The sequence below is a fragment of the Solanum stenotomum genome, chromosome 12 (assembly GCF_019186545.1).
Source record: "Solanum stenotomum isolate F172 chromosome 12, ASM1918654v1, whole genome shotgun sequence".
Taxonomy (NCBI): Eukaryota; Viridiplantae; Streptophyta; class Magnoliopsida; order Solanales; family Solanaceae; genus Solanum; species Solanum stenotomum.
In genome coordinates this window covers 29,105,987-29,129,342 of record NC_064293.1, presented here as the reverse complement: position 1 = coordinate 29,129,342, position 23,356 = coordinate 29,105,987, and the positions used below count along the sequence as shown (strand labels likewise).

Below are 23,356 nucleotides of genomic sequence, written 5' to 3'. Positions count from 1 at the left end.
CCCCTAGCTTTTAGCTTTTGGCTTAAAATATGTTATTTTTGACTTAAAATAAGTCAATTTGATAATTGCCAAACACTCTAATAAGTCAAAAACTGGCTTTTAAGCCAGTTTAACCAGCTTAAAAGCCCATCCAAACAGGACATTAATCTCTGTTAGTTGGAGGTAATATCTCAGATGGTCACTCAACTATGAACTTTTTACTCAGAAAGTCACTTAACTTTGGTTTTTAACTCAAAAGTCACTCAATTATGAGTTTTTTACTTAGAAAGTCACTCAACTTTGATTTTTAACTCAAAAGTCACTCAACTACGAATGTTTTACTTACAAAGTCACTCAACCATGAGTGTTTTTCTTAAAAAGTCACTGAACCTATTCAATTAATTTTTTAAATATTTACTTACTTACATCATTTTTTTATTTCTAAGCAAAAAATAAATTAAAAAATAAATAAGTATCCATATGAACTGCCAATCTATATATCTATATAAAGCTAGATGTTAAACATGCTTATGTGGCGCTCTTTAAGGCCAAGAAATCTATTTTTTTGTTTTCTCCTTTTTTAACATTTTTAAAAATATTTTTCCTATCAAATAAAATAACTATTTCTTACCATCTAACTGAAAGCAATTACCACATATTCATTGCTTAATTTAAAGCGGTACATCATAGGTTATTACAGCCCATTGCCTTCTTCTTTGTAACAACCCAATTATGACATGTCTTTTGGCCTTCTCCCCAATCCAATTAAAACATTTACCTGCTTAATTATCACATTCAACCGTTTTATTACTGTATTAAATAATAATAATATTTAATTGTCAATTTTTTAATTAGGACTGAGTTGTATTTAATTGTGTATATATATTTTGAAAACCAGAAAGTCCAGAAATTCTCAAGGTCACTATTCAAAACTCAAATTTATAACAACATTCTTCGTATTGCTAAATTTTTTAGATCTTTATTGTGCGAGTCAATCTCAGATCAAGAAAAAGTGATTTTGCTAGACAAAGAATGATTTTGTTCCGTGTTTAACAAAAGAAGAGGAGAAGGGACCAAGAAGCTCTTCAAAGATCAGAAATTCAACCAAAACTTCCACACTATTTTTTTTAGTGAAATAGGACTAATGGATTATTGTTGTACTCTTTGAATTTTTCAGAAACATGAAAAAAATGAATTTCATGTGGTTGTGACGATTTTGGCTATTTTTTGTTTCAATTCAAGTACAAGTAATTTCAAGGTAGTTTTTGAAGTAGGATATAGACATAAGTTAATATTGATATTTACATGCCTAAATGTTTAATCGTTATTCTTATGACAATTCTTTTCTCCTTTTCAATAAATTTATACAACGCAGTTCTTATGCATCTTTTTTTTATATATAATTTTGGTACAAACATAGTTCTTACGGATTATTGTTGTACTCTTTGAATTTTTCAGAAACATGAAAAAATGAATTTCATGTGGTTGTGATGATTTTGGTTATTTTTTGTTTCAATTCAAGTACAAGTAATTTCAAGGTAATTTTTGAAGTAGGATATAGATAGAATTTATTATTGATATTTACATGCCTAAATGTTTAGTCGTTATTCTTATGACAGTTCTTTTCTCCTTTTCAATTAATTTATACAACACAGTTCTTATAATTTTTTTTTCTAATTTATAATTTTGGTACAAACAATAGTTCTTATGCTTGGTATCATGTTAGTTAAACCTTTTGTTTAGATATATAAATTTATGGAGTTAGGCATGACGAAAAAAATCTATCTAGATTTCTTCTTTTTTTAATCTTTACCTTTGTAATTAATGAATTGTTAGCTATGATTTATTTTTCTCCTCCTCTTTTAGTTTTAATATGTTTCTTTGCATGTGTAAGTTAGTTTTAATGTGAAATTTTATCCTTGATTAGACTTTTTTATTAGTGGAAAGTTGGAGAATTTATAGCTCACGCTTCTTTTTTATTTGACAATTGTTATAAATCATTCGTTTGTACAAGAATAAGGTAGAATATTTAGGATCAAACTTGAAATTAATTTATAGTCTATTTATTTGAGATATAAAAATTTACGTAGGATTATAATTTCAAAATAACTTTGTTCGCAAACCAAACAATTTTTCAAGGACTATGGTGGGAGCATGATGTATTGATCCAATCTCCTTCTTTAAAAGGCATTTCACATTACAAAAGTAGCTAATGCGTGGACGAATATCTATAATTTCATGAATAAACATCTTTTGAATATTAAATAATTTATTTAAAAATGACTTCAAATAGAAATTATTATTGTGATCACTAAATCTACATCTTATTTCTATTAACACAATTTTGATTTAGTTGTTATATCAATTTCCGGGCTTCCATTTTCTTTTTTAATGTATAGATTTCTATGATATTAGCTTTTAGTGATTTTATTTAAACATGACATGTAATTCTTTTCTTCCGTTTCTAATCTTCCCCTAATTGTTACTTTTGATTTTAAGATTGCCTTCTCTTGGACTAAAATTCTCTAAATTCTTTTGAATTTAAATGTGTATCTTATTATGTAAAAATCAAAATTACATCTAAATATGTTAACTAAATAACAGTTATTAATTTTTAATAATTAAATTATTTATGGACAAAATATACGTAACAAAGGACAGGCTACAAGCCTTGTATGTTACACATTTTTTTTTCTTTTTTCTTATGAAAGTATTTTTCCTCGAAAACTATGTGACACTTTTATTCCTATATATATATATATTTATTTTTTTATTTATTTTTTGCAATTCTTTATCAATTAAATAAATTTATAAATACCGCGCGTAGCGCAGACAATTTCACTAGTTATACTATATGCTTAAAAAATTATCTAACATCGCCAGTATACTATGCTTAAATTTTTTTTTCAAACTGTAACGATGTTCCTATAGACACAGATTAAACATAGTGTAGAAAAGAAAAATCATAAAACATACAGAATTTAAAGGTTCTTAAAATAATAAATCCTAACTAGTATTAAATTTGGGGGGAAAGGTAAAATAAAAGGATCACTATTATATTTTTAGCGGATTGAGTTAAATAGGTGAATAATCTTTTTACAATTTTAGTTAGAAATAAAATTTTCATGTAAGTAAATTTTAATTTATAAAAATAAATTGAATAAGTTGAGTGACTTTGTAAATAAAACACTAGTAGTTAAGTGACTTTGTAAGTAAAAAAATCATATCTTTTGAATTAAAAATCAAAGTTAAGTGACTTTCTAAGAAAAAAATTCATAATTGAGTGACTTTCTGAGAAAAAAATTCATAATAAATCAGACAACCTACAAATGAACTTATCTAATCTATCTAATCTAATAAAAAGCCACATCATATGCTCTTTTATTCTATCTAAATTTGTCCCCTTCTTTATATTATTCTTTTTAAATATAATATAATATTTTAAAAAATATATCATTTAATATATATTACTTTCATCTCAAATTAATGATATTTGAATTTTCGTCACTTTAATATAATTTAATATTATTATTAATTTTTACTATAAAGAATACATAAAACTAAAATGATAAGATGAAAATTATAATTTAAAAATACATTACATAATATAATAATTTAAATATAAGATAGCAATACGATACATAATAAGAAATAAATGATTTGAGGGTAATTAATATTGAGGGTTAGAAAAAAATATTTTTTATATGTTAAGAGGTTTTATAGTCTTAAAAAAAAAGGTAAGTCACCTTAGATTATTTGGCCAAATAAGGTAAGTTTTGGTCAAATAAGATTTATTCATTTCCTATTTTGGTTAAAACTCTCTTATACAATTTTACTCTATTGGATTGTTTTTAATACTTTTAAAATAATATGTAAGTCTGATGGATAAATATGTCATATTTACTAATAAGGATCGTAATAGATGAATAAGACCTGTTCACACTTATTTAGAGACTTCAATTTGATTTTTATTTATGAAAAAATTTCATAACGTAGATTTAGATAGTCAAAGTCTCGGTAAGAACACTAAATATCACGTAAAAAAAATCAAATTCAATGAATCAAAGATAATATACCGACACTATCATGAACTTGAAATATAATTAATATGGAAAAAAAGTGAACATATCCTAATAGGAATATGAATAAAATTCTTACCCGAATTAATAAGGAAATAACTTATAACGTAGATTCAGATAGTTAAAATCTTGATAAAAACATCTAATATCGTATGAAAAATAAAAAATGTCAAATTCCATGAATCAAAGCAAACAATTTACAGAAACTATCATGAACTTGAAATATAATTCATATGAAAGAAAAGTGAGCATATCCTATTAGGAGTATGAATTAAATTCTTGTCTGAATTAATATGGAACGAAACTTAAAATACATCCTATTTACAATATGAATCAAAATCAATATGGATTGTGTTGCAGTAATGAAATTACTCCACTCTTCATCAAATGTCTCGAATACGAGTTTTTAATATACAAAAATCATGTCATGACAATTAAAAACCAAGTGAGAAATAAAAAATAAAAAATAATAAAATAAAAGATTTCTCCGTATAGATGGAAAATAAATATGGCATAATTTTAATTGCAATGAAAAGCAGATGCTCTTCCACTCTATAAATATTCACCCCATGAACTCTTTACTTTAAGACAAACAATCAAAAAATCAAAATCAGCAGGGACAAGCAATTAAAAAAAAAATCAAAAACTCCTTTTCAGGTACTTAAAACTTTTATTTCATATTTATTAGTCTAAGTAAAATATTTTTGATAGCTTTTATATTTTTCATTACATGTTTTATCTTTTTCACTTATCAAATTTTTTCCTCCGTTTCGTAAGAAATGCAAATTGCAAAGTCAACAAATGAATAAATCAAGTATATATTATTTAAGATGGTGTAATCTCCTCTAACACTGGTGGTCATTCTGAAGTTTTGACATTATTATTATTATTATCCATCTAATTTTTAATCATAAAAAAATTACTGAAATATTAATTATTAAACAATTTAATTAACCCATAATATGTCAAGTTATATTCCTACCCCATACTTGATGACGATAAAGTTTTTAAAAAAAGCTAAATATATAATATAACCAATGTAACGTATTAAAACACATACTTTTTTTAATTAATCAAAAATAAAATTTGCTTAGCAAAAGAATAAAAAAAAGATTAAAATATTAAGTTTGCAATAACTTAGGGATCCCGAGTGCAATTATCCTTTTTTTAATTATGGTGAGCAGTTCTTCGTACGGTTTGAATTGACTGATTTCAGATATTTTTGTCAAAGTATCTATCAAATAGTTTTATAGTATTATGTAAAATTCATCGAAAAATTATTTTTAAATTAAAAATCATACATTATAATTTCAAATTTATAACTTTATCTTATAAGACGTAACGATAAAGTCACTACAAACATGTTTTTACAGCTTCTTCCACCAGTCAATGACAAGTGTCAAGTCCACTACGTAGTAATTGAATCTCATCACCAAAAACTTTTCCTTGCTCGCTACTTCATCTAATTGTTTAATACCCAAACTACCCTTAACCCCAAATATTTTTGTGAAAAAAAATTCTTATCTGTATCACTTCTGTGGCTGCAAGTCTAGGATGGTAATCACATATGTATTTGATGCAACGAATTTTTTGTTATTAAGAAACTGTTCAAATTGTTTGGTATGTTTCAATCAAGCATCGAAATACACATGGTAAAATATTTTTATTAAATATTTTTAATTCGTATTTTTAAAAAGTTTTTGTATGTGTTTACAAGCTCCTGTTATGTTGATAAGTCACTGACATAAAATTGTCTCCTTTATTTATACACATCAGCATGATTTGAAACATGTAGGAAGTTTTCCTCCTTATTGAGGTTAATGCATACGATTAAATGATGCTAACATATTTAAAATGGTTAACTTTATGTATATATAATAGAAGCTTGAAAACAACCCGAAGATTTTCCAAAAATATGAGTCAGAAGTGTCTAGTAAGAAAACTTTACCATATGTTTAGATGCTCAATTGGGACATACCATAATTCGAGTGTCAAGAGAGAAATTTAATGGCAAAGTTTACGAGGACGTCGATGTATTCTGCCAAAATTAAAAGAATTTATAGTTGCTAACTTTTTCTTAGTGAAGTTACAAAATGGACCGTGGAAACTACCAACGTGGTGGCGGCGATAACACCGGCAGGGGTAGAGGTAACCGTGGTCGTGGTGGAAGGGGTGGGCCCCAAATGGGTTCATTTCAGCCTCCACAGCAATGGGGGAATCAGCCAAGGGGATCGGGTCAATATCAGTTTCGTGGAGCTCCGCATAATCATCCGGGTCGTGGTGGTACTTGGGTCAACCAACCGGTTCAACGCGGTGGTCCTGCTTGGTCACGACCACCACAGCAGGGTAGTGGCGTCCCTAGCACTGCTTGGGCCCGACCTCCACCGCAGCAGCCACATCAACAGGGTAGTGGCGGTGGAGTAGCTACTGCTTGGGCCCGACCACCGCCGCAGAAGAGTCAGGAACTTGGTGGTGGAAATCAGCAGCAGCAAGTTGTGGATCGTCCTGTTCCTCAATCTTCTGGTATTATTATAATCTTTTTCTTTATGTCTTACTAATTGAAATGAAATGTTTAGAATTATTTCCTTTTAAGCAAGCTATTGTAAATTCAGTAGTTTAGTTGAACGGGAGTTTGATTTCTTACTCTTTGAATATAATATTTTAAAAAATGTAATAAAAAAATAACCTGGCTCAACATAAGCTAAATTTTAGTTAGAGGCTTAATAATCTAAATAAATTTTGTGTGTATTTATTTATAATTTATTGTTCTTACACTTTTAAGATTAAGATGTAAATTATTACTTAATATTTTTTTATAAATAATTTCTTCGAAAAATATTCTTCCAATTATATTTAAGCTAAGATTTTATCAATTTAATAGTGAAAAACTTCTTTTTACTAAGGCAATTGTTATATGAGTTGTTAACATAATTCTATAAGTAATAAGTTGATAAATTATGAGGGATTAACGAGAATAAAATAACACATATTTTAAAATATATTTATATTATTATAAATAATTAATTTCTTTAATAGAAAAATAGGAACTACGTGGAAAGTTATCAATTGATTTCATAAAATAGATAAAATATTGTTGGATATTCCGAAATAATATAGTGGACAATTATTGTTGAACGGTGAAAATAGTAAAATAAAGATATAAGCGCTTCATTATTTTAAATATAGAATAAATAGGACAACCTTCGGTAGGGCATTCATTCATGGAACTAAAAATATTACTTTATACTGATAAAATTTGAATAACACCCAAAGATATCTTAAAGTTTTAAATTAAATAATTGGAGATTATGACTTTGAAAACCATGAGCGATTTGAATATTTAAGAACAACCATTGAATAGCTAATTAGATAGCATCAGTTATGGAAGTAAACATTTGTTGAAATAAATAAAGGAGAAAAATACTAGATAAATTCATTTTTTAGAAGAATATTTTGTAACGGAGAAAGTGAAAATGGAACTATATATGTTCTATTTTCTATTCAATCGGTCACTGACAAAAATTAAAATGAATCCATATATAAGATTTAACATGAAATAAATAAATAAATCATTCACTTATATTGAGGTTATTTAAGATCTGTTAAAATCTATAATTAATATGATGATGGTAGAGATTCTTCTTCTTCCAAATCAAGGGATATTAAAGGTTGAAAAAATAATAATTGTTCTTAAAATCAATTAATGTTAAATTCAAAGACCTCAAGAATATATTAAATTTGTTACGAAAGATTATACAAATGCCAAAACAAAAATATTCGTACCAGAAGATCAGAATATTGATGTTATTCAACATCAGCTTGTGGCTTGATACCTTCCCTCTTTTAATATTTAGTATATAGTATATAATTAAATATAATATGATATCATTACTATTTAATATTTAGTTAATTAGACGTTTCATAATATTTTGATTTAGTATAACGATAAAATGGTAATCTAACTTTACACTTACACTTTCGAGCTTTCCACTTTTTTAATGTCTGTGTAAGTACACGTATTGTTAAAATTCTCTGTATTTTTGTGGGCAGATGTTGTTCAAGTTGATCTGGGGTCCCTGAAAATTACAGAACCAAGTTCATCATCCCTTCCAGAAAGTTACAAGGAAAAACGTGTACCTGTCGCACGACCTGATACTGGAAATATTGCTGTCAAGTCAATTACGCTGCTTGCTAATCATTTTCCTGTTAAATTTAATCTCCAGACTATCATTATGTATTATGATGTGGATATTCAACAGCAGGCCGATGAGAATCGGCCTGCGAAGAAGTTAACAAACAAGTTTGTTCTCCATATGATAAGAGAAAAGTTGTGTGCGGATAAGCCTGCTGAATTTCCTAGAGATAAAACTGTATATGACGGTAAGAAGAACATTTTCAGTGCTGTTCAACTTCCTACTGGGTGTTTCACTGTGAACTGGTCTGACGGGGATGATGCTATGGAACACTCTTATGACGTTATCATCAAGCTTGTTGCTGAATTACAGCTTTGGAGGCTGAATGAATATATGAGTGGAAACCTTACGCATATTCCTCGTGATATACTACAAGGAATGGATTTGGTTATGAAAGAAAATCCTTCTAGGAAAAGGATTTCTGTAGGTCGTTGTTTCTACTCTATGAATGATAAAAAAGACATTGGTTACGGGGCTGCTGCACATGAAGGTTTTCAGCAGAGCCTAAAGCCTACAGCAGGAGGGCTGGCGTTGTGCTTCGATTACTCAATCTTGGCACTCCGGAAACCAATTTCAGTGCTAGACTATCTGAGGCAATGTCTTCAAAAACCTAACGAAGTTACTTTCATGAACAACCATCAAACTGCACAACTTGCATTAAAGGGTTTGAAAGTCACAGTAATTCATCGTCGTACAAGCCAGAAGTTTCTTATTAAGCAGCTAACTGATCGCAAAACTAGTGAAATTACTTTTCCCCTTGAAGATCCAGAAGGCAAAAATCCCCCAAGGGACGTTCTTCTTGTTGAATACTTCAGGGATAAATATCAGCAGGAGATTCAGTTCAAGGATTTTCCTTCATTAGATATTGGAAAAGGTAATAAGAAAAATTATGTCCCGATGGAATTCTGTGTCTTGGTTGAGGGGCAACCGTATCGTAAGGAGGGTTTGTATATGTCACTAGCTCGACCCCAACAGAGAAGGGACGCAATTTGTAAAATGGTAGAGGCTGAAGATGGGCCGTGCGGGTATGTGAATTCCATAAATATGTGTTATTCATCTGTGATTTTGTTGCTTTCTCTTGAATTTCTTCTTTCCGACAAGAAAATGAAAAAAACAAGTACTCCATGTGATGAAAAATATCATGGATTTAATTTCTCTGCCTTTTATGTGTGGTTTTCTTGGCTTGCATGTTTGTTATGGCTTTATTTATGGAGTTTGCACATTTTGTTGAAATAGTAGTTGAGTAGTTTTTCTTATTTTTGTTGTATTTTTAAATGAGAAATTTATGGGGTTTTGAATGGTAATTCTTAGTAAGCTGCCGTTTTGGCTCATCCTATGGTTGTCTTGCTAGTTGGATCTGTTCTAGAATTTAAGGGCTTGATGTTTTCATTTGAGCAATGGTCTTTCGGAACAACCTCTCTATCTCCATGAAGTAATGGTAAGGTCTGCGTGCACTCTACCCTCCTTGTGGGATCTCACTTGGTATGTTGTTGTTTGCATCATGAGTTTGTTGATGATATACTGATACATGTAATTAGCATCTTTTGTTTTTCCTTCTAATTTTCAATTGATTATTGCAGACGTTTCACCTCTAATTTTGAGATTGAAGTTGATAGCAAGATGACCAGTGTTCTCGGTCGTATTCTTCCTCCCCCTGATTTGAAGCTAGGCAGTGAAAGTCGACATCATGTGAATGATAAATGCCAGTGGAACCTTGTTGGGAAATCTGTGGTGGAAGGCAAGGAGATTCAACGATGGGCTTTGATAAATCTTAGCCATAAGAATCACAGGGACTTGAAGCGACAAGTTGATGTATTTGTTGGCCAATTGAAAGATCGGAATTTAAAGTTGGGTATTAAAATGGAAGAACCTGCCGTAAAACATTTCAGACACATGGATGAACTCTGGACAGTTGGTACGGTTGAAAAACTCCTCAATGATGTAGTTAATGAAGCTGGCCAGAAAAACAAGGGTGAACTTCAAATGATAGTTTGTGTTATGGCATCAAAGGATAATGGATACAAATATCTTAAATGGGTCTCAGAGACCAAAATTGGCATTGTAACCCAGTGTTGCTTGTCTTCTAATGCCTACAACAATGCAAAGGATCAATTTCTTGCAAACCTCTGTTTGAAGATTAACGCAAAACTTGGAGGCAGCAATATGGAACTTATGGAAAGACTCCCTAATTTCGGAAGTGAAGACAATGTCATGTTCATTGGAGCTGATGTTAATCATCCTACTGGCAGGGATCCCGACAAATATCCATCCATAGCAGCTGTTGTTGCCACCATCAACTGGCCAGCTGCTAATAAATATGCCGCTAGAGTTCGTCCTCAGAAACACAGGACTGAGAAGATTCTAGAGTTTGGAAGCATGTGTGCAGATCTAGTAAATACTTATGCTCGACTCAACTCGGTTAAACCAAACAAAATTGTTGTTTTCCGTGATGGTGTGAGTGAGGGTCAGTTTGATATGGTACTCAACGAAGAGTTGAATGATTTGGTAGAAGCTATATACGACAGTAATAAGTATAAACCAGAAATCACTCTTGTTGTGGCTCAGAAGAGACACCATACACGACTATTTCCTAAGGAGGGAAATGTCCCTCCGGGTACTGTTGTGGATACACAAATTGTTCATCCTTTTGATTTTGACTTCTATCTTTGCAGCCACTTTGGACAGTTGGGTACTAGTAAGGCAACTCACTATTATGTTCTATGGGATGATAATGGTTTCAATTCTGACAGCTTACAAAAGCTTATATACAACTTGTGCTTCACTTTTGCGCGGTGCACTAAACCTGTCTCACTTGTTCCACCAGTTTATTATGCAGACCTTGTTGCTTACAGGGGACGGATGTTCCAAGAGGTGCTTATGGAGATGAACGCTCCTAGCTCTACAACTTCATCTGTTTCATTTGAACAAAGTTTTTATAAAATGCACAAGGATTTACAGAACATAATGTTTTTCGTCTGATGGCAGACCCGTCAACTTTTTTATCTCCTTCACCATTCCCACACTGGGGAGGAGATGATTGTCTACATTTTGGAGATGCCCATTTCCAAACGCATTTGAACCTCCTTTTCGTCGTCGACGTAGCAAAGGAGTTTGTGCGTGAATCTAATGGGATTTCATGCTTCTTTTATTCTCTATGGTGTGAGTTTATCCATTGATGTCTTAATTGTTTGACGTTTGATTATGTTTTATTTACTTTGAGATGTTTTGTGTTATGTATTCTGAGACAAGTTAAATTTCGTCTTAATAAATTTGTGTTTGAGTTATTTGATGTCTCTCTATTAGTTATTCAATGTGATAGCATTTTCTCACTTCGTGTTTTCCCATATGAAGTTAATGGGAAAAAAGACTTAATATAATATTATACCATCAATCTAACCGACCATTCAAGTTAGGATTGTAAAATGGCGGGTTGGGGATCACGACTCGTCTAATTTGACCTGTTTAATTTCAATAATTTTAACATATTATTACTTGCCTTTTTATAATTACAACTTGAATTTCAAAGAAAATAAAAAAGTATAAGTTAGAAAACAGATAAATTCTAAATGATATAAAATAGAGTTGAATCATCCCTAGTTCAAGTGAAAAAATTACAGAGACTCACTCCAAAGAAAAAAGAAACAAAAAGTAATTCGAAATACTATGAGGACAAGAGTTTGAACTTATATATGAACAAAGAGTTTTACACTATAACTCAGTAAAACTATCTACAAGCAACATCCGAAAAAAAAAAAACAAAGAGGTTTTATAATCTTATAAACAAGGTAAGGTAAGGTGCCTTGGAAGATTTGGCCAAATAAGATTTTACCGTTTCATTTTTTTGTGTTAATTATCTCAGGTACAATGGTACTCTATTATTATAAAATAATTATCTCAGGTACAATGGTACTCTATTAGTATTTTTATAATAATATGTATAATTCTAATAGATAAGAATGTTATATTTATTAAGGATCGTGATATATGAATAGGATATCCCCACTCTTATTTGAAGTTCTTGATATAAAAAAAAAATTCATAAAGCAAATTTGAAAAATTAAAGCTTTGGTGAAAACATCACTCATTACATAAAAAATAAAAATAAAATATCAAATTTAATAAACCAAAACGGATAATATACCAACACTATCCTGAATTTGAAATATAATTAATCTGGAAGAGAAGTGCACATATGCTATTAGGAATATGAATAAAATTCTGGCCTAAATTAACATGAAAAGACACTAGAAAACTTCCTATTCAGAATATGAACTCTTAGTATTTTGGAGAAATCTTTTATTTTAAGAATTATTTATTAGCGATGATGACAGATAATAAAAAATTTCGTTTCAAGTACTTAAAACTTTGGTTTTATATTTAGTCTAAAACTCTAAATACATTTAAGTGCAAGTAAATCATATTTGAGAGCTTTTATATCTTTCATTATACATGTTTTTGATATTTGTCTTTTTTACTTTATCATTTTTTCCCAAACGTGTCATAAGAAATGCAAATTACAAAGTCAACAAATGAATAGATCAAGTACACATCAAATTAAGATGGGTATAATCTCCTTTAATACTAATTGTAATCATTTTTTAAGTTTTGACATTATATATAAAAGTAGTTATTTGAAATAGACTTTGAAGAGAAGTAATTAGAAAGAATTAGTACATCATAATTGAAGCAAAAATAAAATTTGCTTAGCAAAAGGATAAAAAGGATTAAAATCTTAATTTAGCAATAACTTAGGGATCCCAAGTTCAATTATCCCTTTTAGGCTTCCTTATTCCATTTTGTATTATACCATATTTGATTAAACACCAATTATCTGATACAATAAAATGATTTTAGTAAACTCTCTTATGTCATAATTTCATTATAAGACAAATTTCCCTCTAAGGTTGTAGTAATAATAATAATAATAAAAAAAAAAGAGTAGACATCAAATCAACTTCCAACATTTGATTAAAATAAAAATATTTAAAATAGGTATAATTCAAATTTTACAAATTAGAAATAAACACAAAAAATTATCCGATGTATTCAAATAAAGTATTTAATTTATTTAATCTAATACTCTGTTTGAATGCTTGTTATATATTGTATTATATCATATTGTATCGTGTTAATAAATACAATATTTAAATAAGTCGTATTATTTTTTAAAATTATATAATGTCACACATGAATAATAAACATACCCGAAAAAAGAAAAATACGAAGTAGAAGTATCATTAAAATATAGAGTATATATGATATAATTAGATAAATTTAAAGTTAATAAGTAAAAGAAAAATCAGAAAAAAATATTCAAGATGAGAATTTTTAGAATTTAACAATGGAATGGGTAATTATATTTGCGTTGCAGCATTTAACAGTGTCACTGACAAGTCGAGTACGTAGTCGTTGTATTTCTTCACCAATAACCAGTTTTTCCTTGCCCACTACTTCATCCAATTGATTAAATACCAAAACTACCCTCAACCCCAAAAGATTGGAAGATAAGACACCGAATAATTTGTTCTACTATTTTGTCGTTTATTTAACAAAAAAAACCTTATAGGGACTAAAAGGTCAATTGCATGCATGAATTTATCCACGAAATCGTCCTTTTTTCGTCATTTAGCGTCTACTCTATATACTGTTACTGGATACAGCCTTGAGTCTATTTGTTTTAGCTCAACTTCATCATTCTCAACACAAAAACTTTAGAAGAATTTACAGTTGCTAGTTTTCTTTCTCTCTTAGCTAAAAATACTCAAGTTAGCAGCAAATGGACCGTGGAAGCTACAACGGACGTGGTGGAGGTAACCGTGGTCGTGATCGTGGTCGAGTTCGTGGTTACAACGAACCGAGACAAGGCCGTGCTCGTGGTTACAACGAACCGAGACAAGACCGTGCTCGTGCTTACTACGAACTGGAACAAGTCCGTGCTCGTGGTCAGCACGAACAGGAACAAGGCCGTGGACGTAGTGGAAGGGATGGGTTTCAGATGAGTTCATCTTCATCTAACCAGCCGAGGCCATCGGGTCAGCATCAGTTTACTGAGACTGGGGCTCCGGAAAATCAGCCGGTTAGTCAGACTCCGGAAGCTACTGTTATTAGTTGGGCCGATAGACTCAGAAGAGGTGTTGGTACTGCTTCACCACGGCCACAACAGCAACAGGGTAGAGGCGTTACAAGCACTGTTTGGGCACGGCCACAACTGCAACAGGGAAGAGGCGGCGGCGTTGGGCAGCAACATGGTGGTGGAAACCAGCAGCAGGAAGGTGTGGATCGTCCTCCTCTTCGATCTTCTGGCATTAACTCATACCTTGTTATGATGCTTTTCTTAGTATAGTCTATTTTCTTTATATTGTCTACTGCAAGTAAGTTAACAGCATCTTGCAACGTAATAACATGCAAAAACTAGGTAATTTTCTATGAGTTAGAAGTTTTGATATTCATGATAATTGATAGCTGTTATATCTATATCTGAAGCTGTAAAGTATTGTTTTATTTAGCGTTGAACTGGAATTTTTTATCAAAGAATTAATTGAAGTTATTTTCAGAGGTTTATATAGAGTGAACTAGCGTTTTGGTTAAAAGTAAAAATTCATAGGTTTCTGTATATATTGATCTATATTTGTTTTGTTTTTGGTTTAAAATAAATGAGTAATTTTCATCTGCAAGTTCTTCTTATGAAGCAGACCTGTATTTTTTTTTTTTTTATTAGCTCACTAGTTTTATGCATGTCAACATTCTTAAAATGCACTGTACTATTTTTGTGGGCAGATGCTTCAGTTCTTCTGGGGAAAATCAATCTGAAGGATTCAAAAAAACGTGAACCTATGGGACGACCTGATGGTGGAAACAATTCTTGCAAGTCGATTAGCCTGCATGCTAATCACTTTCCTGTTAAATTTAAAGAGGGGACTATCATTTTGCATTATGATGTGGATGTTCAACAGGTTGATGAGAATCAGCCTGGGAAGCCGGTAACAGAAATGTTTGATCTCCGTAAGATAAGAGAAAAGTGGTTGGTGGATAAGCCTGCTGAATTTCCCTGTGATAAAACTGCATATGACGGTAATAAGAACATTTTCAGTGCTGTTGATCTTCCTGCTAAGCCTTTAACTGTGAACTGCTCTGTTGGGGATGATGCTAAGGAATGCAAGTACACGCTTACCTTCAAGCTTGTTGCTCAATTACAACTTGACAACGTGACCGGATATGTGAAACGAAACCTCCAGAATATTCCTCGTGATGTACTACAAGGAATGGATTTGGTTATGAAAGAAAATCCTAGAAGGTGCAGGATTTCTGTAGGTCGTTGTTTCTACTCTAACAATGCTTACAAAAATTTAAATTGCGGGGTTGTTGCACGTAAAGGTTTTCAGCAGAGCCTAAAGCTAACATCTGAAGGTCTTGCGTTGTGCTTAGATTACTCAGAACTCTTGGTAATCCCGGAAAAAATTTCAGTGATAGGCTTTCTGCTGGAATATTATGGAGGAAAAATTGAAGACATTTTCAAGTATAGAAGAGCAGCTGCAAGTGATTTATTGACTGGTTTGAAAGTCAAAGTAACTCATCGTCCTATCAAGCAGAAGTTTGTTATTAAGAAGCTAATTCCAGGAGAAACTCGTGCTCTTAAATTTTGCCTTCAAGATACCGAAGAGGAGGTTTACCTTGTAGACTACTTCAATGAAAAATATACCCGTAAAATTCAGTACAAGCATTTACCTTCACTAGATATTGGAAAAGGTGATAAGCAAAACTATGTCCCGGTGGAATTCTGTGACTTGGTTGCGGGACAACGATTTCCTAAGGATCGTTTGAAAACAACCTCGCCTAAACCCGAAGAGAGAAGGAAGTTAATATGTGAGACGGTACTGGCTACAGATGGGCCGCGCACGTATGTGAATTCCTTAAATTTCTTTTGTGTTTTCTTCTGAGATTTTGATGCTTCCTCTTGAATTTCTTCTTTCTGACAATAAATGTGGTTGAACTTTTTTAATCTTCTATGGGTTGGTTTTCTTTCATTATAGAGTATATACATTTCATAAAGTATAGGTGGATATTGATACAGTACTTATGTTGCAAACTATACTCTGATTATCTATGTTTTTCATTTCTAATCTTCTTTTTGGTTTCTTTCCTTGCTTAGACATCTCATAAATTACTGAGTTTAGATCGTCAATTTATTCACTGTCATCATGAACTTATTGATGATATATTTTTCCACTTGATTATTGCAGGACTATTCCCGGTAATTTTAAGATTCGTGTTGATGACCACATGACCTGTATTTCGGGTCGTATTCTTCCTGTCCCTGTTTTGAAGCTAGGCGGTCAAATTCCACCTTATTTGAATGATAAGACATGCCAGTGGAACCTTGTTGGGAAATCTGTGGTGGAAGGCAAGGCGCTTCAACGATGGGCTTTGATAGATTTTAGCTCTAAGGAAAGCAGGGACTTGTTGAAGCTACAAGTTGATAAATTTGTCTTGAACTTGAGAGATCGGTGCAGAGAATTGAGTATTAATATGGACGAACCTGCTGTAGTACATTCTACCGACATGAAGGAGCTCTCTGCAGTTAGCAAGGTTGAAAATCTCCTCAAAGTTGTGGTTGATGCAGCTGACCAAAAAATAAAGGGTAAACTTCAAATGATAGTTTGTGTTATGACATCAAAGCATAATGGGTACAAGTATCTTAAATGGGTATCTGAGACCAAAATTGGAATTGTAACCCAGTGTTGCTTGTCTTCTAATGCCAACAAGCTACATAATCAATATCTTCCCAACCTCTGTATGAAGATTAATGCAAAACTTGGGGGCAGCAATATGGAACTTATGGAAAGACTCCCTAATTTCGGAAGTGATGACAATGTCATGTTCATTGGAGCTGATGTTAATCATCCTGCTGCAGGAAATATGAAATGTCCATCCATAGCAGCTGTTGTTGCCACCATCAACTGGCCAGCTGCTAATAAATATGCCGCTAGAGTTTCTCCACAGGAACACAGGACTGAAAAGATTGTAGAGTTCGGGAAAATGTGTAAAGACCTAGTTCGTACTTATGCGGAACTCAACTCGGTTAAACCAAACAAAATTGTTGTTTTCCGTGATGGTGTGAGCGAGAGTCAGTTTGATATGGTACTCAATGAAGAGTTGAATGATTTGGTAGAAGCTATATACGAAAGTAATAAGTATCAACCAGCAATCACTCTTGTTGTGGCTCAGAAGAGACACCATACACGACTATTTCCTTTCGATGGAAATGTGTCTCCGGGTACTGTTGTGGATACACAAATTGTTCATCCATCTGGTTTTGACTTCTATCTTTGCAGCCACTATGGACAGTTGGGTACTAGCAAGGCAACTCACTATCATGTTCTATATGATGAGAATGGCTTCAAATCTGTCGATTTACAACGTCTTATATACAACATGTGCTTCACTTTTGCACGGTGCACTAAACCTGTTTCACTTGTTCCACCAGTTTACTATGCAGACCTTGTTGCTTACAGGGGACGGATGTTCCAAGAGGTGCTTAAGGAGATGAACTCTTCTAGGTCTACAACTTCATCCTCTGAAGCTTCGTCGTCATCATCTTCTCCAATTGACTCATTTGCACAAGGATTTTATGATTTGCACCGTGATTTGCAGAACACAATGTTTTTCGTTTGATGACAGACCGGTTAGCTCTTTGATCTCCTTCACCATTCCCACACTGGGGAGGAGATGGTTGTCTATATGTTGGAGATGCCCATTTCCGAATGCATTTTAGCCTCCTTTCTATCGGACGTAGCAAAGGAGTTTGTGCGTGAATCTAATGGGATTTCATGCTTCTTTTATTGCTAGCCGTCTTTTATTTTCTCTGTCATAATGGTTTGACGTTTGATCATGTTTTATTTACTGCCCAGTATGTCTACTTAAATTGTGTGATGCTTTCTAGTATGTATTGTCAGACAAAAAGTTGAATTTCGTTTAATGTACTTGTGTTTGAGCTACTTGTTGTCTCTAGCTATATTCAATGTGGTTTGCATTCTGTCTCTGCATGTTTTTTTCCTTTTGGGAACCTTTTACAATAGTATCTTCAATTTCTAAAATGGAGATTACAAAGGCTATACACGCAAGAGGACTCTTTGGTTCTTATGGTACTCATGCGTATTTAACTATTAAATGAGATTTCTAACAATTTGGAAAATAATTCAAAGGATACATAAGTATTATGCAGAAAATTTACAGCATAGTAGCAGCTCATCCCACTTTTGCCAAAATAGAAGGATATTTCTCTGTAAGGATGTAAAGTAGATCAAACTGATATTTGATTGACTGAGCCTTCAATCATACGTTTGTATCGGAATTCAGTTCAATATACTTAATACTTTTAGTTTCATGGATTCGATTCTTACTGATCTATGCTTTTTATTAAAATTTTGAACAAGAAAAACAAACTGAACTGTGCTAAATACTCTCAAGGAACAGAGTTCAATGTTTTCTCCCCATATAATCTTGAAAACCTCACTTTACAATGTTGTTTTCAGTTTTGCATCAAGTGTTATAAGAGACATGGTAATTGCTGCTTTTGTATATTGAAGAATTAGAGGCATTATCTATGTCCATAGTCTTTGGCAATACTTGCTTTGAAATCGACTGAAGTTATTTATGGATTACTCAAGAATGAATAAGAAGAAGACGTATCGCGGTTGAGAAATAGCCTCACTTATAACTAAAATTATCTCCAAGAAGGGCTAATATATAGACATCCTGTGCCTTCATGGACATGTACAAGGTAGAATGACTAAAGGTACTAAACAAAAAAAACAAATTGTTAAGGTACATTAAGCTGCTGATGATGCCTTGAGCTGCTTGAAATAATTGAAACAAGCTCCTTTGCTGTCCATGTTACTTCTGAGAGCTTATGCAAATCATTTATGAGCTCTTTATCCAATGGAGACAATTTTGCCAAATAATCTGAAAAAAAATAATAGACCAAAACTCTGAAGAAAGTTCAAAATGTGCTATTTTTTTTGTGATAAAGTTTAATTAGGTATTATGAAAGTAACAAGTTAACTTTTCTCTAATGGTAGAGCATACAATTTTATCAAGGCTAAGCTAAAGTATAGCTTGCAAAATCCCATACCTGAATTGTTTGCCAGTTTGAGTAATGAAAGTGAAGCAAGAACTCTTTCCTCTATAGCATTATTGTACTTCAATAACTTTATCAGCTCGGGGATCAGCTCCGAATATACTAAAGACTGAACTCCTTTGTCCTCAATGAAACAGAAAAAATTGCTCATCCAGGTGACTGTAACTAGGCTTGCTCTTCCTAAACATGGAATTCCATTGGCTATTGAATCTACAAGACCAGATAACAGCCTCTTGTTTCCACTGTTAAGCAACACTATTGCTGTTTTCCTTTGCCAATTTCTTGTTGCCTCCTCCTCTTCATTCTGAAACTTAGTTGAAGGACTAGGTGAATTCGAGTTTTGGTTAAAGTTCAACATGAAAAAAAGGTCATGAGAAGGGGAATTTACCAGGTTTGTAAAACTGTTAAGGATGAAATTTTTGCCAAGATATGAATCCCCAGCGTTTTCGTCATAGCCTGCTTCTTTTAACAGACATTGCTCCACTACTGGCTCTCCAGCATAGGAAAAACAGCTCCCTAGTATAAGTAGAGCTCTGGCTGATTGTACTTGGACTTTTTCATTGAATACTTGACAGTCCAAGGCTTTTATTATTTCTTCTATTACTTCTTCTCTATACACACTGCACTCGTTTGGATCTCCCTGCAGCATGACTGCAGCTAAATGAGGATTTCTTCCGAATTATTCTTTGACCCGGAGAAAACTATAATGGAAACAGACTTACCAAAAGATCAAGCTGTAACAATATGGCAGAGATAATGGGGCGTTCTTCTTGTTGAGCTCTTTGGAGATAGAGTAGCAAAGTGTGCAAGGTGTTCACCATTCCCCATCCACTTAGTAGTCCGCGTAAGAATTCTATTCTTTGAATTTGCCTGTAACATCATGCAAAATTACTTGTTCATTTAGATGCAAGAAAAAGAAGAAGATTGCATAAGAGAGCTTAACAAGAATATCTTACTTATCGATGCAGAGAAGCTCGGTGAGAAATGCAAAAACATGTCCTCGAGTGTTGTGCTGGTTCTGAAGCAATAGAAGGGGAAGAAGACAACCTTTCTTCAAGTTCTTGGCCAGGTAATGCCTGCAGCTTCCATCAGATTGAACACAATAGTACATAACAGAAGCCACTTTACTTTTTTCTGAGACATTTCCTGTTTCAACTCGTCTGAGCAACAAGCTCAATCCCCCTAGTGAAATGACTTGCCTACAATTTTCAAAATTCTTGTCTTCATCAAAACCAGTAAGAAGTTGATCAAGCAAGTAATATGCTGCCTCTTGAGGACTACGTTGAACCGTGAATAACGTCTGCAATTGATCTGCAAATTCCAAAACTCGAAGTACTAATGGAATCCACTCAATTGATATCATCTGTTTCGCCTTTGGCTGCACTAGGTAAAGCAGAATTGCAGCCTTGAGAAACAGGCTGCTACTTCTCAATAGTCTCAAGAAAATATTAAGCTGTGAATCTGAGTTCAGAATGATTTGTCCATTCGTCTCTTTCCTAGTGACTAGTTCTGCTAAGATTGAGATGGCTAGTTCCAAGATCTCATCATCTTCGGATGCAAACAAAACGTTCATTATTCCTTCGATCACTGGTGCTGTGGACAATCTCTTTACGGTCTCAGGATCTCCATGAGAATCAAGCCAAGATTTTGCCACCAAACGGATGGCCAGTTCACACTCACTTAAGCTATCTGAGGAGCAAATCGCGAAGATAGCTCTACTTAGATCATTTGAAACAGAAGGAATTATTTCTTCTTCCTTTCTGATGGAAACACTGCCAATCTTACTGTTTCCTTCTCTCAAGCACTCCACAGGCTCACTTTGACAACTGAAATACGGAAAGCGGTCTGATTTTTTATGAGTATGATCCCATTGATCATGTTTTGGAGTTCTATTACTTTGACTCGATGATCTTCGATGAACCACTGTTTTTTTCTGTCAAAGTCAAGAATATAATTAGAATTCTCATCATACCCTTTCAAGAATCAACAAAAGGTAATATGTAAAGGTCACTCACTGGACTGTAATTGCCTTGCTTTAAGTCATCTCCAATGGATGAAATCTTCTCTTTTTCTTCCTCCTCATAGTCCCAAATTCCATTTCTTGCAGCATCCATGGATTTCCTCTCCGTAATTGGGCCAAAAACAGCACGATATCTTCAGGATAACGAAAAAAACTTTCAAGCTCAAAACTATCCTAGGAAGCATAGTACATCAAAAAAAAAAAACAGTTCAACCATGAGTTGTATGCAAACTTACAATGAGTTGTTCTTGACGGAGGAATTGGAAGTGACAGAATCCATAGAACGTCTTCTTGAAGTCGAATATCCCACTTTAGAAGGCAAAGGCACAGAAGGAACAGCAGGGGCTTGGGCACCAACCTTGAGCCATTGTTTATAGTAAAGAGCAAACTTTGTTGTACCAATATCAACATGGTCATTATAGAGCTTGTTTAAGGCCTTCATGTGCTTCTCCTTTTCAGCATATTCCAAACTCGATAGAACTTCCAATTCTTGTGTATGCCAAATCTTGAGATGAAGAAGGTGAGGAAGAAACAAATGCTCCCAAAGCTCAGGAAGCAAGTGTGTCCGAGCAAGATATGGCGAATCAACAAACACCTGAAGGAGATGCCTAGCTGCAATTCTATCATTTTTTTCGAGCTTGTAGACAATAGATAAGTAGAGCTGTGCACAAGCAGAGAGATTAGAATTGGGAATTCCACAAGTTGAGGCATTTCCAGAGTTATTGGAATTCAAAGATGCCACAATTGTCAATAGCCTAATAGAATATTGCAATGACTTAACTTTAACTTCCCTTTTAGTATCATCAATACTATCAACTAATCTCTCTATACTCTCAATAGCCAATTCTATATCAGCAAAAATCCCATCATCCGAATAACTCTTCTTTCTCGCAAAACAAGCATAACATTTCTCCTTAATAGCTTCGCGAAAATCTTTATCCCTCGAATATTGTCCTACAAAGCCACTAAGTATAGAAATCACTGCTCTTATAGCAATTTCATCAATAGCAGGCTCATCTCTTCTTGGAATATTTCCTTCAACATGAGTATGTGTGGACTTAACATTCGATTTTTGTGACGAATGAACAGAAGAAGTAGTACTCGAAAAGGGTCTTCGGGATTTAGTCTTGGAGAAATCCAAGGATGATCTTCTGTCATGGCAAATGTAAATAGGCAGAGCAATATTGTTTGAGTCTTCTCTGTCTTTGAACTTAACTTTTCTATGAGTTCTTGCAGGTGTTTTTTTACTACTTTCAAAACCTTCATCAGCTAGTAATTCTTGAAGAGAAGCCATTGGAATAAAAAAGATAATTGGATTGTGAACAAAAGGTGCAGTGACATTCTTTCTTGACTTTACAAGATATACAGAGAGAGAGAAAAAAAGAAGATTAGGAGTGGTTGATAAAAGCCACAGAAATGAAGACAAGAACCAATGGGCTGGTTTTCCAATAACTTTGTTAACTTCTACTGGGCACTAACCAGTTACATGCTTCATTAGAATGAAGAAAAGATTAGCCCCCCTTCAAATGGATCTGGCTCCCCTCCATTACCCCTTCCCTTCATTTCGTCAAGTGCACGTTTAAATTAGAGACATGTGTCATATTTAAAGTTTAAATGTCAAGATTATATTATAGAGTATTAACAATATCATAACTATAGTTAAGTCATGTTATTTTAGAAAACCACTCTCCAAGTTTAGTAAGGATTACAATATATTCTATACAAAATTTGATATTTATTAATATCATTAATTTCATATTATATTTTTGTATTTAAATATTAAATTGTAATTTTTTAGTTTGAAACCAATTATTTTTAAATGATAAAAGATTGCTATTGTGCGTTCTTTTGATTACTTCTTAATTACTAATGATCCAAAAAAAAAGGTGAACATTGGAATTGATCAGAAGTAATTAATGCGGGTTGAAGTGGGTTTTTGTAAAATTAA

At 32.8% G+C, this 23,356-nt stretch overlaps 4 protein-coding genes and 1 long non-coding RNA gene across 6 annotated transcripts in view; 3 read left to right on the top strand and 2 right to left on the bottom strand.

Annotated features, from left to right (window-relative positions):
- Nucleotides 1-11,185, top strand: part of LOC125848038 (protein argonaute 2-like) — a 28,383-nt gene extending 17,198 nt beyond the window's left edge. Inside the window, exon 5 of the mRNA XM_049527821.1 lies at nt 11,123-11,185. Within this exon, the coding sequence (XP_049383778.1) occupies nt 11,123-11,138 (16 nt within the window). The 3' untranslated portion in view covers nt 11,139-11,185. The remainder of the gene's footprint in view (nt 1-11,122) is intronic.
- On the top strand, nt 5,998-11,230 carry LOC125848040 (protein argonaute 2-like). Its single transcript, XM_049527824.1, has 3 exons — nt 5,998-6,581; nt 8,109-9,276; nt 9,832-11,230. The coding sequence occupies exons 1-3, from the start codon at nt 6,152-6,154 to the stop codon at nt 11,228-11,230; spliced, it is 2,997 nt and encodes a 998-aa protein (XP_049383781.1). The 5' UTR covers nt 5,998-6,151.
- On the bottom strand, nt 11,024-17,800 carry LOC125848052 (uncharacterized). Its single transcript, XR_007444484.1, has 2 exons — nt 17,715-17,800; nt 11,024-11,054 (listed from the first exon to the last, which is right to left on the bottom strand). It is a non-coding gene; the product is annotated as an uncharacterized LOC125848052 (long non-coding RNA).
- On the top strand, nt 14,028-18,237 carry LOC125848050 (protein argonaute 2-like). The gene is made up of 3 exons (XM_049527841.1): nt 14,028-14,421; nt 15,029-16,148; nt 16,492-18,237. The coding sequence occupies exons 1-3, from the start codon at nt 14,028-14,030 to the stop codon at nt 17,921-17,923; spliced, it is 2,946 nt and encodes a 981-aa protein (XP_049383798.1). The 3' UTR covers nt 17,924-18,237.
- Nucleotides 18,238-18,877: 640 nt separating this feature from the next.
- On the bottom strand, nt 18,878-22,883 carry LOC125848039 (putative E3 ubiquitin-protein ligase LIN). Of its 2 annotated transcripts, none has more exons than XM_049527822.1 (7): nt 21,645-22,883; nt 21,404-21,542; nt 20,345-21,321; nt 20,111-20,258; nt 19,777-20,028; nt 19,383-19,698; nt 18,878-19,213 (listed from the first exon to the last, which is right to left on the bottom strand). In XM_049527822.1, the coding sequence occupies exons 1-7, from the start codon at nt 22,700-22,702 to the stop codon at nt 19,071-19,073; spliced, it is 3,033 nt and encodes a 1,010-aa protein (XP_049383779.1). In that variant the 5' UTR covers nt 22,703-22,883; the 3' UTR covers nt 18,878-19,070. The 2 variants fall into 2 exon arrangements, with proteins under 2 accessions (XP_049383779.1, XP_049383780.1); XM_049527823.1 differs by having other exon boundaries at nt 19,383-19,692.
- Nucleotides 22,884-23,356: the final 473 nt, after the last annotated feature.

Bases quoted from the DNA above. Each gene is read 5' to 3' on its own strand.
- LOC125848039 (XM_049527822.1), bottom strand. From the start codon at position 22,702: ATGGCTTCTCTTCAAGAATTACTAGCTGATGAAGGTTTTGAAAGTAGT. The intron at 21,322-21,403 runs GTGAGTGACCTT...TGACTTTGACAG, and splicing joins AGCAAGGCAATTACAGTCCA to AAAAAAACAGTGGTTCATCG. The intron at 19,699-19,776 runs GTAAATTCCCCT...CCTTCAACTAAG, and splicing joins TTAACAGTTTTACAAACCTG to TTTCAGAATGAAGAGGAGGA.
- LOC125848040 (XM_049527824.1), top strand. From the start codon at position 6,152: ATGGACCGTGGAAACTACCAACGTGGTGGCGGCGATAACACCGGCAGG. The intron at 6,582-8,108 runs GTATTATTATAA...TTTTGTGGGCAG, and splicing joins TCCTGTTCCTCAATCTTCTG to ATGTTGTTCAAGTTGATCTG. The intron at 9,277-9,831 runs GTATGTGAATTC...TGATTATTGCAG, and splicing joins GCTGAAGATGGGCCGTGCGG to ACGTTTCACCTCTAATTTTG.
- LOC125848050 (XM_049527841.1), top strand. From the start codon at position 14,028: ATGGACCGTGGAAGCTACAACGGACGTGGTGGAGGTAACCGTGGTCGT. The intron at 14,422-15,028 runs GTAGAGGCGTTA...TTTTGTGGGCAG, and splicing joins ACGGCCACAACAGCAACAGG to ATGCTTCAGTTCTTCTGGGG. The intron at 16,149-16,491 runs GTATGTGAATTC...TGATTATTGCAG, and splicing joins GCTACAGATGGGCCGCGCAC to GACTATTCCCGGTAATTTTA.